Source organism: Podarcis gaigeae, assembly GCF_964106915.1.
Source record: "Podarcis gaigeae genome assembly, chromosome: 4".
NCBI classification, from domain to species: Eukaryota; Metazoa; Chordata; class Lepidosauria; order Squamata; family Lacertidae; genus Podarcis; species Podarcis gaigeae.
The window spans coordinates 80,222,595-80,239,134 of record NC_139677.1 but is presented as its reverse complement, the minus strand read 5'-3'; the positions used below and the strand labels follow the sequence as shown (position 1 = coordinate 80,239,134).

Sequence of the window (16,540 nt, the reverse complement as noted above, 5' to 3'; positions counted from 1 at the left end):
GCGAACCAGAGCAGCGCATGGAAACGCCGTTTACCTTCCCACCGAAGCAGTACCTATTGATCTACTTGCACTTTGATGTGCTTTCGAACTGCTAGGTTGGCAGGAGCAGGGACCGAGCTCACCCGTTGCGGGGATTTGAACCGCGACCTTCTGATTGGCAAGTCCTAGGTTCTGTGATTTAACCCACAGCGCCACCCATGTCCCCTTATACAAGTAATCCCTATACAAATTGTTTAAAATAAAACTTTTATGTCCATGATTTTGAAAAAGTTATTAGTAGTCATTGCATACCTCTTCAAAAATATTTTGAAGATTACCGTAGGTTTTACATATGCATCAAAACACCAGCAGGGAGTTTAGATCCCAGTAATCCAGGGCTAGCATATTCACTAAAATCATGAAAATGTACCAACTGAATGATATTTTTGGCAATGACTGCCAATACCACTGGGATCATTTTTCAGATCAGAGTAACCAAGGGACTTACAAAAGCTTTCATTTGCTAAAATATTAAAGAGGCATTGCTTGAGAGTTTGAATTATACTTGAGAAATTTTCTGAGGAATGTACTGCAGTGATGTAGTCAGAATCAGTAAGGGCTAGGCCCTTTAAAATATTTAAAAATGCTCTATGACATTTGCTTTTCAGGGGAACCTCCTATTAAACGAAAATTGCTACCTGAGTTTGAGCGGTCAGAAGAACGCAACAAAGCATCTTTGAAACCTTCAAAAAGTTATCCGGAGGGTAATCTTTATATTTCATGATTTCATCAGTTAATCAGAAGTTTTGTATTTGTAGTTTTCCTTTGCCTTCTATAATTCAAACATTTCAACATATAATTAAATTTTCTCAAGGTCAATGTAATAATCCTATTTTGCATATTGACCTCATCCTCATGAAATTACATGCCTTATTGTGTGTATATGGTATACCAATGCTGCTTAAGATTTATAATCCACATTTCAATTATTCCGGATGCTTCATACTGATAAATTCAGCTATTATAAAGCAGTTTATCATTGAAGTTTACCAGATCACTGCTGCATATTTGCCCCTGCAGCTTATTACAGGCAGGTGAATTTAAAACAATACCATCTGTGTGCCCTTGATGCAGTAAAATAAATATTGATTGACACTTTTTTCTGCAGAGAGAACTGTGTAGACCTGGCAAGTGCAGTTTTCATATGGATGAAATTTCTTATTTTACACAATGATTAAAAGTGCAGGGACTCTTCCTGCCTTTGCATTTAACTCTTACAGTACTTTTGAGAAGTGAATAGAGTTCCAGTAACAACGCTATTTTCCCCAGTATTTTTAATATGGATGCAAAAGCGATATCTGTTAGTTTCTATTTCAATAAATTATATTTTTCACCAGTATACAAATACATATAGAAATCTAAAATACCTTGGGGAAAATTTCACGAAAAATTCATTATAGTAAATACATGAACATGATTTTGTAGGTGTATTATCATGATAATGAATGTAGAATTCTACATTATTCTTTTATAAATTATGTAATGTAGCTTTGATATACAGCTTCATTTTTCTTCAGGTATAGTGAACGACAGAAAAAAGTTCACCTACAATATTCCTTTAAAGCCAGTGGTCTGTGGCCCTTTAAGGTAAGGAAAATAGATTTTTTAAAAATCAGATTACCTCTTTAACTGTGTACATAGCGGGACTTCTTTTCTCCAGACACAGGTTCCTTATGCTTTATCTGTAACTATTTCTGAATACCATCTAAGTTTAAAAACCAACTATCCAATAGTACACCAAGCAGGTATGAGGAGAAATCTCAGAATCCTTACTTGAACCTTGGTTTGATTTCTGGACACGGCATTCAGGAGGAGGGTTGCCTAGCAGGCTCTAGAATTCTGGTTTTCCTTCCTTTCTTGGAGGGGCACACTGCTACGTCATATCATTTGCTTGTACGTTCCACTCCACTGAATGAGAATGATGGAACATACAGCCCTGTCCTTAAGTCAAACCTGGCTGCTGGAGTGTGGGACTTCTGTGGATTGTGTTTGTGGAGTCACCCAAGCAGTCTAGGGAGTCCCATGACACTGACCTACCTTTCCCACTCTGAAGTTACTTTTCCCCTTTATTCTATCCTTGTAATTTTTAAAAGAATTTTGAAGTTAATTATTCCATGGATCTTGTGTTTATGGCTATCAACAAGTTTGGAATTCAGTGTGTTCCCTGTCCGTTCTGGCTGGCTGCTTTATATATAGGCTTGGCTGACCAGAGAACAGATCACTGTAAGTCCACCTTTCCAGGTTATTAATGTAATTAAATCATCTACCAAAATGAATTTGGTGTGCAGTACTGGTAGTAGCCAGCTATGCTTATCTTGTAGCTGTCAGGTCAAACAGCAATTTTGGGGGGGTGGGGGCGGGAATGATTCGCTTTTGCTAGTGATTGCTAGTACAAAATTTCTTACCAAAATTTCTTCAGTTCTACAGAGAATGGCAAGAAGTTCTGGATCAATTCAAGACCAAAATGTTAAAGGATTAAAATCTGAAAGGTCTCAGCAACTTATTTCCAAGCAGTCCTCAAATATACCAATATTATTTTTTTACCTATTCTAGTAAGACCTTAACCGAGGAAAGGAAGAAAGCAGAAAATACGGCAAAGAAACCTGCCAAAATCTTTGCACCACCTTTTAAAACAAAAGCAAATGCCTCTGAGGATAAACTAGGTAACAGCAAAGAATCTGTCTTAGTGGACAACAAAAGTATTAATAGAATGGAAGAGCTTCATCTTAACCAGAGAACTACTGAAACAGAAGGCAATATCTTTGAAGATAATAATTCCATGCAAATATCGGCTCTGAATTCAGAATCCAGAGATACAAATTCAGGTATGGTTTAGGTGTGTACGCATGCATTTGTGAACATTTGTTTAATTACTATGATAATTTATTCACAAATGGTTTCTGATAAGGTTACCTTCTCTGTGACGTTTCACATGTTGGGTGTGCCCAGATGCAGGCTAAATTGCAGAGATCTTTGGAGATGAGTGTGAAGTACTCCTTTCTGTCCCCTCAACTAATATTTTTAGAGAGGGACAGTATCCAGTTCCTCTTTTGCTGAAAGAGCTATTACTAAAACCTGATCCTCTCCATGGAAATGGAGGCCAAGGGGGAAGTTGATTTTTGTATCAACTTGTCAGCTTGCAATGTGATTTTTAATAATGTGCTGTTATGGAATACAGTTGAAGATTTTGTCATTAAACTTCAGTCTTAAAAATCTGTCTTTAATAACAGCAACATTAAATTTGGTGGCCCCAGTGCAGGAATGGGGAACCTGTGACATTTAAGATGTAGATGGACTCCAACTCCCTTCAGCCCTAGCCAGCTTGGCTAATGGCCAGGAATATGGGAGTTGTATGATAATATCTGGAGGAGCCAAATTCCACATCCCTGCTTTAATGCAAAAATAAAGACATGTGTGATGGTCTATCAGTAAATAATTATTAGATATTGTTGTGGGCATTCTTTTAATATTTTTTTATTTAAAACTTTTAAAGATACTCTTCGGATTAACATTTATACATGTAAATATCTAAAAATACAATACTATCCTCCTGTGTATGTTTGGAATTTCTATTTTAAATTGAAATACGTTCTTTAGGACTTGATCAATATGTTTCTTTAACAGATTTAACAAAAATAATAGCAAATCTTCAATATGCAAGAAATCTACAAGAAATCAGAATTATAAAGAAACAAAGCCAGAGAATTTGTCCACAACCGGGCAGCCTGTACCTTGTGAAAATATCTGCTCCTTGCAGAGTTCCTCTGAAAGCAGCGATGGGAGAGAAATTGCCTGGTTCTTTCACCAGCGATCAGGTACCTGCACTTTATTGCCTGGTTGGATTATCTTATCTCATTATGATGACGTGCTGGCCTGGTTTGGACCTAATGATAAACAATGATTTTGCTTCCAGTTTTGCTTCTTATCCAAACCTTAAACTGCAGTTCATTTTAACTCTGGTTAGTTGAAACAAGCCAGCTTCATGAACTATGGTTTGAATTTACTTGTTTCAGCTGCCCACAGTTAAGACTGACCATAGTTTGTAAGCACTCAGACATAACAAATAACAGCCAGCATGCTCAGTGGTCAAGGATGTTGGTAATTATCGTCCAACATCTGGAGGACACAAGGTTGGTTACCTTCCATAATGCAACCATAGTTATCATTAGGTCTGAACAAGGCTGTTTTCCAATCATGAACCTGTTCCGTCAACATGATTTGGTTTAGAATGCCAGATAGAGCTTGACCACGTATATTTAGTCTCTGCTGCCTGACTCAGTGGCGTAGCGTGGGTTGTCAGCACCCGGGACAAGGCAAGTAATTTGCGCTCCCTAACCCGTGGATTTGCGCCCCCTAACCCTAACCCCCAGATGTTGCGCCCGGTGCGGCCAGCCCCCCCCTGCACCCCCCACGCTACGCCACTGGCCTGACTGCAATAACTTAAATCCTTACAAGAGATCCTGATCCTGCAAGAAGTTTAATTTACTCAATGTGCAATTATATCTATGCTCTATTTCTTAAGTTAAATTCTTTTTTGGTCCAAATGAAGGTGTTGAATTTAATATAAATGCCCGTTGTAGTTTGAACAAAATAAAATAAATAAAATTAAATTAAAAACAAAAAAAATCCTTCCAGTAGCGCCTTAGAGAACAATTAAGTTAGTTATTTGTATGAGCTTTCGTGTGCATGCACACTTCTTCAGATACACTCACGAAAGCTCATACCAATAACTAACTTAGTTGGTCTCTAAGATGCTACTGGAAGGAATTTATTTTTATTTTGTTCCGACTACGGCAGACCAACACGGCTACCTACCTGTATTGTAGTTTGAGACCTGATTATATTGTATATTGCGTTTCTCCCTGGACTTTCACAGGACTTTAAATTGACCTGCTAAGACAGAGTAACTGAGCCCTTTCCATGAAGAACCCTAGTCTCATTTATTCTAGACTTCATCTTGAATTTCCACTTTAAGAAATACAGAAATTTCTAAGAAATGTATATTGATGTGTAAGTAATGGGCATATTTAATAACACTAAAATATTCAACTTGTCTCTTACCATTGCAGTTGTATGCATTTGGCATTTCCAAGCAGTGCCTAAAAATAAGTAGCAGAAATGCAGAAGATTTTCAATTTATCATCCAGGATTTTTTCAGTAGAGATTATTTTCTAGAAGAAAATGGAATACAACTGGCGGATGGTGGATATCTTATTCCAAATGATGAGGGAAAGGCAGGAAAAGAAGAGTTCTACAGGTATCATAGAATATTAGAGTTTGAAGGGACTCAAGGGTCATCTAGTCCAACTTCCTGCAATACTGGAATCTCAGCTAAAACCTCAGCCTCTTGAAGTTTTGCATGTTTAAATATTAAGTGCATTATTATGAACCTCAAATAATGTCTTAGTGTTGAAGTACATAAATTTTTATATATTGAGATGAAAAAGAAAATTTAAAGAAGCTGTTTTTGCGTAATTCATTAGTAAATTAAACACCTGGGTACTCTGCTGTCCTCTGTAGAAAACTATAATTGAGAGAATTTTGACAGTGCTGATATTTAGGAATTTAAATAATAGAATATATGTCAAAACTTATGCAATCTAGTTTTGAGTACATTTTAACAATATGCCTTTTGAAAATGTTTATTTAATCTCCTAGCAAATGCTCCTTATTCTCAGCCTCACTTGAAAAAGCAGCTCTGTTTAATAAATAATAAAAGCAATAAGTTATTTCTGCAAGCTGCCGTTTCTTTAAAATGTTAATTACCAGTGTGTGTTAATCACAAAGCATATCCAGCAGGAATATTATAAAAAAAAATTGCTGTCTTCATAAGTAAATGTTTTTCTGATCCAAATCTTAAATAGGAAAGCTGATCTGATTACAGTTGTGCACTTTTGAGTCTAGTCAAGCATACACTTTCCCATTGAAATGAAGGGATATAAATATGTTTAACTGTGGCTTGTTTGTAGCCGATTATATTAGAGTGTTACTTAGCTATTTTGTTATTATTTGTAATGGGTCACCTCAAAGCAGTCATTTAAAAGCTTGAGTTGTTATGGTAGTTGCTACTTTGAGGTACTATTCTTACGACTTGAAATCTCTTAACTTGATGAATTTTCTGATAATTTCCCACAGGGCTTTGTGTGATACACCTGGTGTGGATCCTAAGCTAATTTCAAAAGCTTGGGTCTACAATCATTATAAGTGGATTGTGTGGAAACTAGCAGCTATGGAAGTTGCATTTCCACAGGAATTCGCCAATAAATGTTTGACTCCGGAAAGACTACTACTTCAGCTGAAGTACAGGTATAGTATAGATTAAAATTTGGAATGTGGTAAGCCGTGTGTCCCCCATTTTATATTTGTGCAGCTGGTTCTTCCTGCCAAAGTGTAGAGCTTTACATTTGTCCTGTTGAAATTCATTTTGTTAGTTTGGGCTCAGTTCTCCAATCTGTTAAGGTCATGTTGAATCCTGATTCTGTCTTCAGAGGCTACCCCTCCCAGTTTGGAGTCACTGCAAATTTGAGGAGCATCCCCTCAATAATACTTTTATCCTAGTTTATAAAGAACAGCAACGGGCCCAGGACAGAACCTTGTGGTACCCTACTTGTAACTTGATCCCAGGTTGATGAGAAACTGTTAGAGAGTACTCTTTGGGTTTGGTCCGTCAACCAGCTACAAATCCACCTAACAGCAATCTCGTCCAGTCCACATTTTACCAGCTTCTCCGCAAGAAGGGCAACCAAAATGGTCAAAGGCCTGGAAACGATGCCTTATGAGGAACGGCTAAGGGAGCTGGGCATGTTTAGCCTGGAGAAGAGGAGGTTAAGGGGTGATATGATAGCCATGTTCAAATATATAAAAGGATGTCACATAGAGGAGGGAGAAAGGTTGTTTTCTGCTGCTCCAGAGAAGCGGACACGGAGCAATGGATCCAAACTACAAGAAAGAAGATTCCACCTAAACATTAGGAAGAACTTCCTGACAGTAAGAGCTGTTCGACAGTGGAATTTGCTGCCAAGGAGTGTGGTGGAGTCTCCTTCTTTGGAGGTCTTTAAGCAGAGGCTTGACAACCATATGTCAGGAGTGCTCTGATGGTGTTTCCTGCTTGGCAGGGGGTTGGACTCGATGGCCCTTGTGGTCTCTTCCAACTCTATGATTCTATGATTCTAAGAATATAATGGAGGGCTTTGTCAAATCAAGATACACTATGTCCACGGTATTCCCCTGATCCACCAAGTCTGTAACTCTTATCAAAAAAAGAAAGGAGATTTGTCTGGCATGACTTGTTTTTGAGAAACTGATGCTGGTTCTTAGTTATCACGATACTTCCCTAACTGCTCACAGACCAATTGTATTTTCTTTTTCTTTCGAAAGGTATGACGTGGAAGTTGACCAAAGTCATCGCTCAGCCATCAAAAGGATAATGGAAAGAGATGATGTTGCTGCTAAAACTCTCATACTGTGCATCACTAAAATAATATCATTGAACACAAATGTGTCTCAGATCCGTGGTGACAAAAGCACTGCTGAGGACAGCAAAAAAGACATAGCAGTGGTTGAAGTTACAGATGGCTGGTATGGAATCAAGGCTGTCTTGGACCCTCCCCTCCAATCACTATTGTGTAGAAAGAGGCTGACTGTGGGCCAAAAGATTGTTGTACATGGAGCAGAACTTGTGGGTTCTCAGGAGGCAAGCGCTCCACTGGAAGCGCCAGAATCTCTTATGCTGAAGGTAAAATAGGTATTTGTGGTACTCTTTTTTTTAAAAAAAAGACAGGGCCAGTTCCAACACCTAAAATCTGAAAAACAAGTCCAAAAAGTTAGAGAGATAGAATTGGAACCAACAGAGAAGGTATTTATTACCCGTAAGCCGCTATTTGTTTCTGAAGCAAGTAGCAGCTTGAACTAAAATTGCCTCTCTCAAAGTTGTTTTATAAAGTTTGCCATTACTGAACTTTTTATCATGGATCACCTACTAAACTATCATAAACAGCATTTGAGAACCAGTGTTGCAGGCTATGAATCATTTGATCTGTATTTTTATTGACCGGTTCAGCCAAAACTAACTTCAGATCCACAAGTGTGTGGCAAATGGTAGCAACCATATTTGTTGATATGTGATATTTTGTTTTAGATTTCAGCTAACAGCACTCGACGCGCGCGATGGTATGCCAAATTAGGATACCATCGGGATCCCCGGCCATTCTCTTTGTCTTTGTCATCACTCCTTATTGATGGTGGGACTGTTGGTTGCATTGATGTCATTGTTCAGAGACTTTATCCCATACAGGTAAAGTACTATAGCTTGCAATATCCTTCAAGCACTTTTAACTACTTTAAACCAGATCTAAGACTTACGTAGATAAAAACTAAAACTAAGCAACTAATATTCATTTTCAATGAACATTTATTGCAGTGGATGGAAAAAACAGCAGGTTCCTATGTGTTTCGTAACTGTCGAGCTGAAGAAAGAGAAGCTGCAAAGCATGCTGAGAATCGACAAAAAACCCTGGAAGCATTGCTTGCAAAAATACAAGCTGAATTTGAAAAGAATGAAGGTAAAGTAAAAACGTTAGCTGTTTGTTATTCAAATGCTAAATGTGGTCTCAGCTTGGGTTTCTAAACAGACTTTAATTCATACAATAATATTCTGCATCTAGAACCCAATCTACAAGTGCACATAGAAGCAGAGTTTCCACATAAAGGGCTTGATGGTGTCCCAACAGTTCCATACAGAAAACTGATTAGATTCAGGAATGCTCTAATCTATGGCCACAAAAGTATTACTGCTGAAGTTCACTGGTGGTCTGTCTGTGTCCCACATGATGCTGCCATCGAAGATCAGAAACTGGTGCACAATGTGATTTTCAGCATCCTGGTAGAGATGAGTTTCAGAAATTACATGCCACAAGGCAGTTGGGGACAGGAAGTGGAAGGAATAAGTATGGTAAATGAGCCCAACCAAGGGCAAGGGGCACTGTAGATTAGAGGAGGGGCAAATTGAGAATAACAACAGGAATGGGCTAGGCTCAGAGGTTTCTCTCACTATGCATTTTCTAGACTGAAATTGTTTCCTCCCCACCTGCTAGCCATGAAGCAGAAAAGAAACACAGACACCCGTCTACAGCATTATTTTATTTTATTGCTGCAGTTGTGCTAATACAGTGGTAAAGGTAAAGGTAACCCAGACCATTAGGTCCAGTCGTGACCGACTCTGGGGTTGCGGTGCTCATCTTGCTTTATTGGCCGAGGGAGACGGTGTACAGCTTCCGGGTCATGTAGCAAGCATAACTAAGCCGCTTCTGGCGAACCAGAGCAGCGCACGGAAACGCCGTTTACCTTCCTGGCGGAGTGGTACCTATTTATCTACTTGCACTTTGACGTGCTTTGGAACTGCTAGCTTGGCAGGAGCTGGGACCGAGCAATGGGAGCTCACCCCGTCGCAGGGATTTGAACCGCTGGCCTTTTCCTAGGTTCTGTGGTTTAACCCACAGTGCCACCCACGTCCCAATACAGTGGTACCTCAGGTTAAGTACTTAATTTGTTCCGGAGGTCCGTTCTTAACCTGAAACTGTTCTTAACCTGAAGCACCACTTTAGCTAATGGGGCCTCCTGCTGCTGCCATGCCGCCGGAGCACAATTTTTGTTCTCATCCTGAAGCAAAGTTCTTAACCCGAGGTACCACTGTAGCAGCTTTGTGGCGCTTTTTTAGATCCAGCAAAGAGCAGGGGAAATGGTCCTAAGCACCCACTGCCCCTTGCACTGCTGCTCCAGTCAAAATTTTTGAAAGACAGCAGATTAGATCATAGAGCTCTCATGATCTGGTTCTTAACAAATATCGGTCTCTTACAAGTATGGTAGGGAAGACATCAATAAAAAATAAAATAAAATTAGTGCTACTCTTTATTCTCTGGAAACAATTCAAAAGTAGCATTTGAACTATAAATATGCTTAGGTTCAACCTACCTTACAGACTGTTGTCACCGCTTCTGTGTCCCATCATGATTGCTATGATTCACCAGACTGCTTTTAATGGTTTCATCCTTTTCCAGGGACATCTTCATGTTGGAGGCTTGTCACTCAGACTAAACACATTCCAGAATTTTTAGGCTTACCTGGGCTAAATATTAAGGGTGGTAATTGATCATTTCAAAATAAAATGCCAGTCATTCTTAGTACCTTTAATGGAGTCTTTAGTATTATTCTTTATAATTGTTTTCTGGTGGTAATAAACTCATGCAAACTTTTAAAAAACTAGATGGCGGCAAAAGAGTACTGCGATCCCACACGTTAACCAGACAACAGATTCGCTCTCTGCAAGATGGGGCAGAACTTTACGAGGCAGTTCTTAACGCTGCTGATCCAGCTTACCTGGAAGTAAGAATGTTTCAAATAACCTTATTTCTACTCTTAAATCAACTTAAAAGTTTTTCACATTAAATTATGACTGAGTTCTAGAGCTGATCGGTTTATGTAAATGTAAACTTGAATGTAGAATAATTTGGGGTGCATGTGGAAATGGATATTTGAAAATAGGGTATAGCTAGCATAGATATGAATGTTAGTGCTTAGATTACACCTCTGCCCATATGCTGTTCTGGAGTTTGATTGCATGATGGAAGGACAGGAGTGTGAGCAGGGAGCTGAGCAGAATCTGAAATGAAACTTGAGATGTTTACAGAACACTTTGCAAGATAAAATGAAGGTATTATTTTGACTGAACTATAAAGTAAGAAAATAAGAGCCAGTTTACAGAACAAACTGTGGGTTTGTAGGGTGTGTAGTTCTACTTGTTGGGGAAGTACTGACTGCTCTTGTGATATTACACCAGAAAGAGAAAAGGTCAAGTATCACTTGTTTTGCTTCTTTTAAATGTGAAGGGCAGTTTGTTGAAATTCAGTGGCTGTGATGGATACTTCCTTTTCATATTTGTAAATATGAAATATATTAATAATAACAAATATAATATACTGCAGTGATATAATAAAAATAATTGTTTGAGAGTTTTGATGTTCTGGTAAGACCAACAAAGAAAACCTTTTGGTTTTACAAACTCAACATGTATTTATAGAACCGAGGCTTACAAAACATCCCCCTTTCTCCCCTGCCTGTATTTGCTAATGGACAAAGCCATATTATTGTTGTGATTTTAGAGTTATTTCAGTGAGGAGCAGTTAAAGGCCTTGAACAGTCACAGACAGATGGTAAATGATAAAAAGCAAGCACGGATAGAAGCCGAATTCAGGAAGGCGGTGGATTCTGCTGAGGAGGAAAACAGTTCCTGCAGAAGGGATGTAACCGCCGTACTCAAGCTACGAATTGTGGATTACAGAAAAGAAGAAAGAGGAAAAGGTTAGTAAGGCCAGAGATCCTCATGATTTAAACATTAGATTATTCACACTGCATGATTATCTGAATTCACTGTATGAAGACTTGGATAATGCCTTACTAGAGCCAATTACCAAACTTTCAAAAATGAGAGAAATAGTAATCATGGGGGACTTCAACTTCCCCAATATTTGTTGGGACTCAGACTCTGCCACGTGTGTAAGGTCTGACAAATTCCTCCATTACATTGCTGACAATTTCATTTCTCAGAAGGTGGAAGAACCAACAAGGGGTTCATCTCTTTTGGACCTAGTCCTCACCATATAGAGAGGAAAATGATTGATGAAGTGGAAGTGCTCAGAAACTTGGGAGGAAGTGATCATGTTCTCCTGGGTTTCAGGATACAGGGGCAAGGAAAAACTGAGTGTAGTTGGACAGGCACTCAGACTTTAAGAAGGCCAATTTCAAAAAGCTGAAGGAGCTTAATGAGAACTTAATGAAGGAACTCAATGAGAAGGGAATCCAACAAGGATGGGAGTTTCTAAAAGGAGAAATTCTGAAGGCCCAAATGCAGACAATACCAACAAGAAAGAAAAATGTAAGGCAAGGAAACCAGTGGGGCTGCATAAGCAGCTTCCAGATTAGTTGAGAGTTAAGAAGGGCATGTATAAGAAATGGAAGAAAGGGGAAATCACAAAGGAGGAGTATACCCAAGTAGCCAACAGGTGCAGGGGGAAAGTCAGAATGAGCTCAGGCTTGCAAGAGAGGTTAGAAATTTCTTCAGCTATGTCCAAAGTAAGAGGAAGAACAAGCAAGTGGTAGGTCCTCTGCATGGGGAACATGGAGAAATGCTATTGGGTGACAGAGAAAAAGGCGGAAGTACTCAACACCTACTTTGCCTCTGCTTCACCCAAAAGGAAAGTGATGCCCAACCTGTTGATAACAGATTAAATGATGTAAGGAGGGAGCTGCAGCCCAAGATAGGAAAAGAGGTAGAAAGGGAACACCTAGCTACTTCAAATGAATTCAAATCTCCAGGGCCTGATAAACTGCATTCAAAGGTACTAAGGGAATTTGTGGATGTAACTTCAGAGCCTTTGTCTATTTTCTTTGAGAATTATTGGAGAACAGGTGAGGTCCCTACAGACTGGAGGTAGGCAAATGTTGTCCCCATCTTCAAAAAGGGGGGAAAGGAAGATCCAGGTAACTACTGACCAGTGAGCTTGACATCAATACCAGCAAAGGTCCTAGAATAGATAATTCAACAGTCGGTCTGTGAGCATTTAGAAAAGGATGTTGTGATTACGAAGCATGAGTCCTGCATGTCTTCTTTGGGTGGTCCATCTTGCTGTTGAAGGGTAACATATTGTTTAATTTTACATCTTTAGAAGTAGTATTGAATATCTGGCGCCCATCATCAGACATTTTTACCCTCCTAAGGGAAGGAGGTCGATATAGAGTCTTCCAATTATCTGCATCCCAATCCAAAGGGAAGTTGGAGACTGCCAATGTACAGTTAACAGCTACCAAGAAAACTCAGTATCTGCAGTTGCCAGTAAGTATTATGGCCTGTCATTGTGAATTAACCTAAAAATTTAAGCAACCATTATAATAAATGAATAATAATGTCACTGTTCAAAATTCTTTAGGTGTCTCAAGAAACCCTGTCACAAGTTTACAGGCCAAGAGAGTGCCTGAGATTCAGCAAGCTGTTGGAACCATCTTTCTATCCTACCTGTTCTGAAGTGGATTTGGTGGGATATATAGTTTCTCTAAGAAAAGGAACGGGTATGTTAAGACTAGTGCACTGATTTATAATGAGTTAAAAATAATCCTATTTAAGTTACCAGTCTGAATCCTTATTAGGGTCTGTAAAGAATTTTTAAAATTGGAATTTTATTGAAATCAGATTTACTGTTTTACATTTCAATTATAGCATGGTTTTAGAATCCTGTTTATAAGCATACCTAAATATGACTTGTTAAAGACGAAACATCTAATCTCAAAATGAAATCATGAACCGAAACCAGAGAAAAATATCTGGCTTTTCAGGTCAGGCATTACATACAATACCATGGGTTATGTATTCTGGAGTTCCTATCAGACCCAAGCATTGGCAAGTCAACACACATACAAAGATCCAGAAAGAACCAACCTGTACAGTGGTGCCTCGCAAGACGAAATTAATCCGTTCCGTGAGGCTCTTCGTATAGCGGTTTTTTCGTCTTGCGAAGCAAGCCCATTGACAGCTTAGCGGATTAGCGCTACAGCTGTCAAGCGGCTTCCAGTGGTCAGCTGTTCAGAGGCTTATCAGCGGAACAGCTGATAAGTGACTTAGCGGCTTAAGAAAAGGGCAAAAAAAGCGAAAAAACCCCGCGGGGGGATGCAAGATTTTTTTCGTCTTGCGAAGCAACCCCATAGGGGAATTCGTTTTGCAAAGCGCCTCCAAAACGGAAAACCCTTTCGTCTAGCGGGTTTTTCGTCTTGCGAGGCGTTCGTCTTGCGGGGCACCACTGTATTTCATCAGGATAATTTAGTGACCCCACTTGGATGATCTTGTACTTTCATTTTTATGCCTGCTACTACTTGAAATCTGCTATTCTTTCTGTTAATCCAGCTTCTACCTAGGGTTCTAATAGGTCATAAGATTTTATGGTAACTATATTCGTAATGTATTTTTGTCGGTGTTTGTCCTTTGATGCTATGGCCTGTCGGCCACGCAAATAAAGTCTATATCTATCTATCTATCTATCTATCTATCTATCTATCTATCTATCTATCTAATCTATCTATCATCTATCTATCTTTCGGTTCTCAATTTCTGAAAATGTATGACTATGCTTTTATTTTTAAATTATAATCTGTAAACATTGTTCTGCCCAGCAACTATGATTTCTGTACTGAGTTGCTTGGGTCAATGTGGATCTAATTCTGTAGCACAAAAGACTTGTAAGTTGAACAACAAATGGCTTTTGTTTATGTTCCTAAGCAGTATGCAAAGTTCTGTTTAGTTGGAAACAATGTTTTAAAAGTTAAAAGAACCAGTTAGTATGTTCAGGAATTAGGGCTGTTCTGTTTGCAGAAGGATTTCCACTTCTCCCCAACCCTCTGGAGCAGATTTGGGGGGGGGGGCACAGAGACACACAAGGAGAGATGATGGAGAAGTTCCATTGCACAAGTAGAAGTTCTTGCACAAATGGGAAGACGTTGTGCAATCCTCTGTGAACTACATTAGGAGAAATTGCTTAAAATCGGTTTTTTAATTTCCAATTATTTAATGCATTTTAATTAGCTCACCTGATTTTGTCTTGAAACACTGCTGGTCAGATACACCTAGATACACATTCATTCTAGTAGGCTACAGGCTTTTCCCAATACAATGCTCAAAGTATATAAGCTATTATATTCAAGTTCCCCAGAATTACCTTTTGGGTTTTGTTAGGGTTAAAATGTAAACTTTTTAAAGGTTAGTATTTTTAATTTTAAAAGTGAAGTTAATTTTTTTTGTTTCATTTCTAACATAGGTTTCTCTACACTGGTGTATCTGTCAGATGAGAATCATCATTTCATAGCAGTCCAGATCTATACAGATCTTAAGCAGCTGGCTATTGATGACATAATTATTCCTTCTACGCTGATCTCTGCAATCAACCTTCAGTGGCGACCTGAATTTAGATCAGACATCCCGACATTATTTGCTGGAGAACTTTCTGCATTCTCCTCAAATCCAAAAGAAAGTCATCTCCAAGGATTTTTTAATGAACTGAGAAATACTGTAGAGGTATGTTGATCTCACCTATCTAATGCACTGAAGGCATGGGGCGGGGGAATTATGTTACCTTATATACATGGTATATCAAATGGTAAAGGCTGGTTGCAACAAAAGACATACTAAATTAGCATTTAATGTTTTGACTTGTCTAGTCTCCAATATTCAATATTTTGTGAAAGATGTCTCTCTAGTTGCCCCAATTAAAGGACATTTGCTATAGAAACTCAGGTAATAGCTTGGAACAGTTGTAATGTGTTCCTGACCACAAGCCTCTGTCCAGAAGTAGGATGCCAGCTGCACCCTCCAAATAAGCTATCAACTTCATAAAAGGCACTACACTATTTCTAGGGCAGTAGTAAAAGTAAAGGTAAAGGGACCCCTGACCATTAGGTCCAGTCGTGGCCGACTCTGGGGTTGCGGCGCTCATCTCACTTTATTGGCCGAGGGAGCCGGCATACAGCTTCCGGGTCATGTGGCCAGCATGACTAAGCCACTTCTGGTGAACCAGAGCAGCGCACAGAAATGCCATTTACCTTCCTGCCAGAGCGGTACCTATTTATCCACTTGCACTTTTGAACTGCTAGGTTGGCAGGAGCAGGGACCGAGCAACGGGAGCTCACCCCGTCGCGGGGATTCGAACTGCTGACCTTCTGATCAGCAAGTCCTAGGCTTGCCATAGCGCCACCCCCGTCTCGGGCAGTAGTAGCAGTAGCCAAAACATACATTTTTTTGATAAGGGGTTTTGTCCATACAAGATGTCCAGCTTTCCCAAAGCACCCATGTAGTGAAATGCGTGAAGCTGCAGGCCAAAGATGCAAGACCTGTTCATGCATTAGTCATCTGTTCGTTCTACAAAGAGAAGAGGTCTGCATGATTTGATCTCCAGTCCAATCTGCTGCTTATATAAACAACAAAATGTGAATGCCAGTATTTTTGGCACTGGACATAGGCATTGCCTGTAACTATACATTTGATCTACGTATAGGATCAGTTTTCCCAAGTGATCAAATGTCAGTCATTCATTCATTCATTCATTCATTCATTTTGTGTATTGCCCTTCATCTGAAGAGCTCAAGGGCAGTTCATAGCATAAAAATGAGAACAAAACCAGAAACACCCCCCAAAACACATGTGAAAGCACATAGTATGTTGATCAGCCAAAGGTCTAGTTGAAGAGAAGCGTTTTTGCCTGAGGCCCAAAGATGTATAATGAAGGTGCCACACAAATCGGGCCTAGCGAGAGCATTCCACAGATGTGAAGCCACTGCAGAAAAGGCCCGTTCTCATGTTGTCAGCTTCTGGACCTCTCGTGGAAGAGGCACATGAAGAAGTCCTAGCATGATGATCTCAGGGTCTGTGTCAGTTTATATGGGAAGAGGTGGTTCTTGAGGTATTGCA

The 16,540-nt window shown here is 39.4% G+C and overlaps 2 protein-coding genes across 3 annotated transcripts in view; both read left to right on the top strand.

Moving 5' to 3' along the window:
* LOC310843240 (cilia- and flagella-associated protein 337-like) overlaps positions 1–16,540 on the top strand; it is a 1,288,916-nt gene that overhangs the window by 418,094 nt on the left and 854,282 nt on the right. The gene's annotated exons all lie outside the window — the stretch shown is intronic.
* The window catches only part of BRCA2 (BRCA2 DNA repair associated), a 31,855-nt gene that overhangs the window by 14,156 nt on the left and 1,159 nt on the right, over positions 1–16,540 (top strand). For both annotated transcript variants that reach the window (XM_083735738.1, XM_083735737.1), the window contains exons 10-23: positions 648–743; positions 1,557–1,626; positions 2,593–2,864; positions 3,664–3,854; positions 5,109–5,296; positions 6,175–6,345; positions 7,417–7,774; positions 8,177–8,332; positions 8,459–8,600; positions 10,301–10,419; positions 11,196–11,394; positions 12,759–12,925; positions 13,020–13,158; positions 14,895–15,151. In XM_083735738.1, the coding sequence (XP_083591864.1) occupies positions 648–743; positions 1,557–1,626; positions 2,593–2,864; positions 3,664–3,854; positions 5,109–5,296; positions 6,175–6,345; positions 7,417–7,774; positions 8,177–8,332; positions 8,459–8,600; positions 10,301–10,419; positions 11,196–11,394; positions 12,759–12,925; positions 13,020–13,158; positions 14,895–15,151 (2,525 nt within the window). The remainder of the gene's footprint in view (positions 1–647; positions 744–1,556; positions 1,627–2,592; positions 2,865–3,663; positions 3,855–5,108; positions 5,297–6,174; positions 6,346–7,416; positions 7,775–8,176; positions 8,333–8,458; positions 8,601–10,300; positions 10,420–11,195; positions 11,395–12,758; positions 12,926–13,019; positions 13,159–14,894; positions 15,152–16,540) is intronic.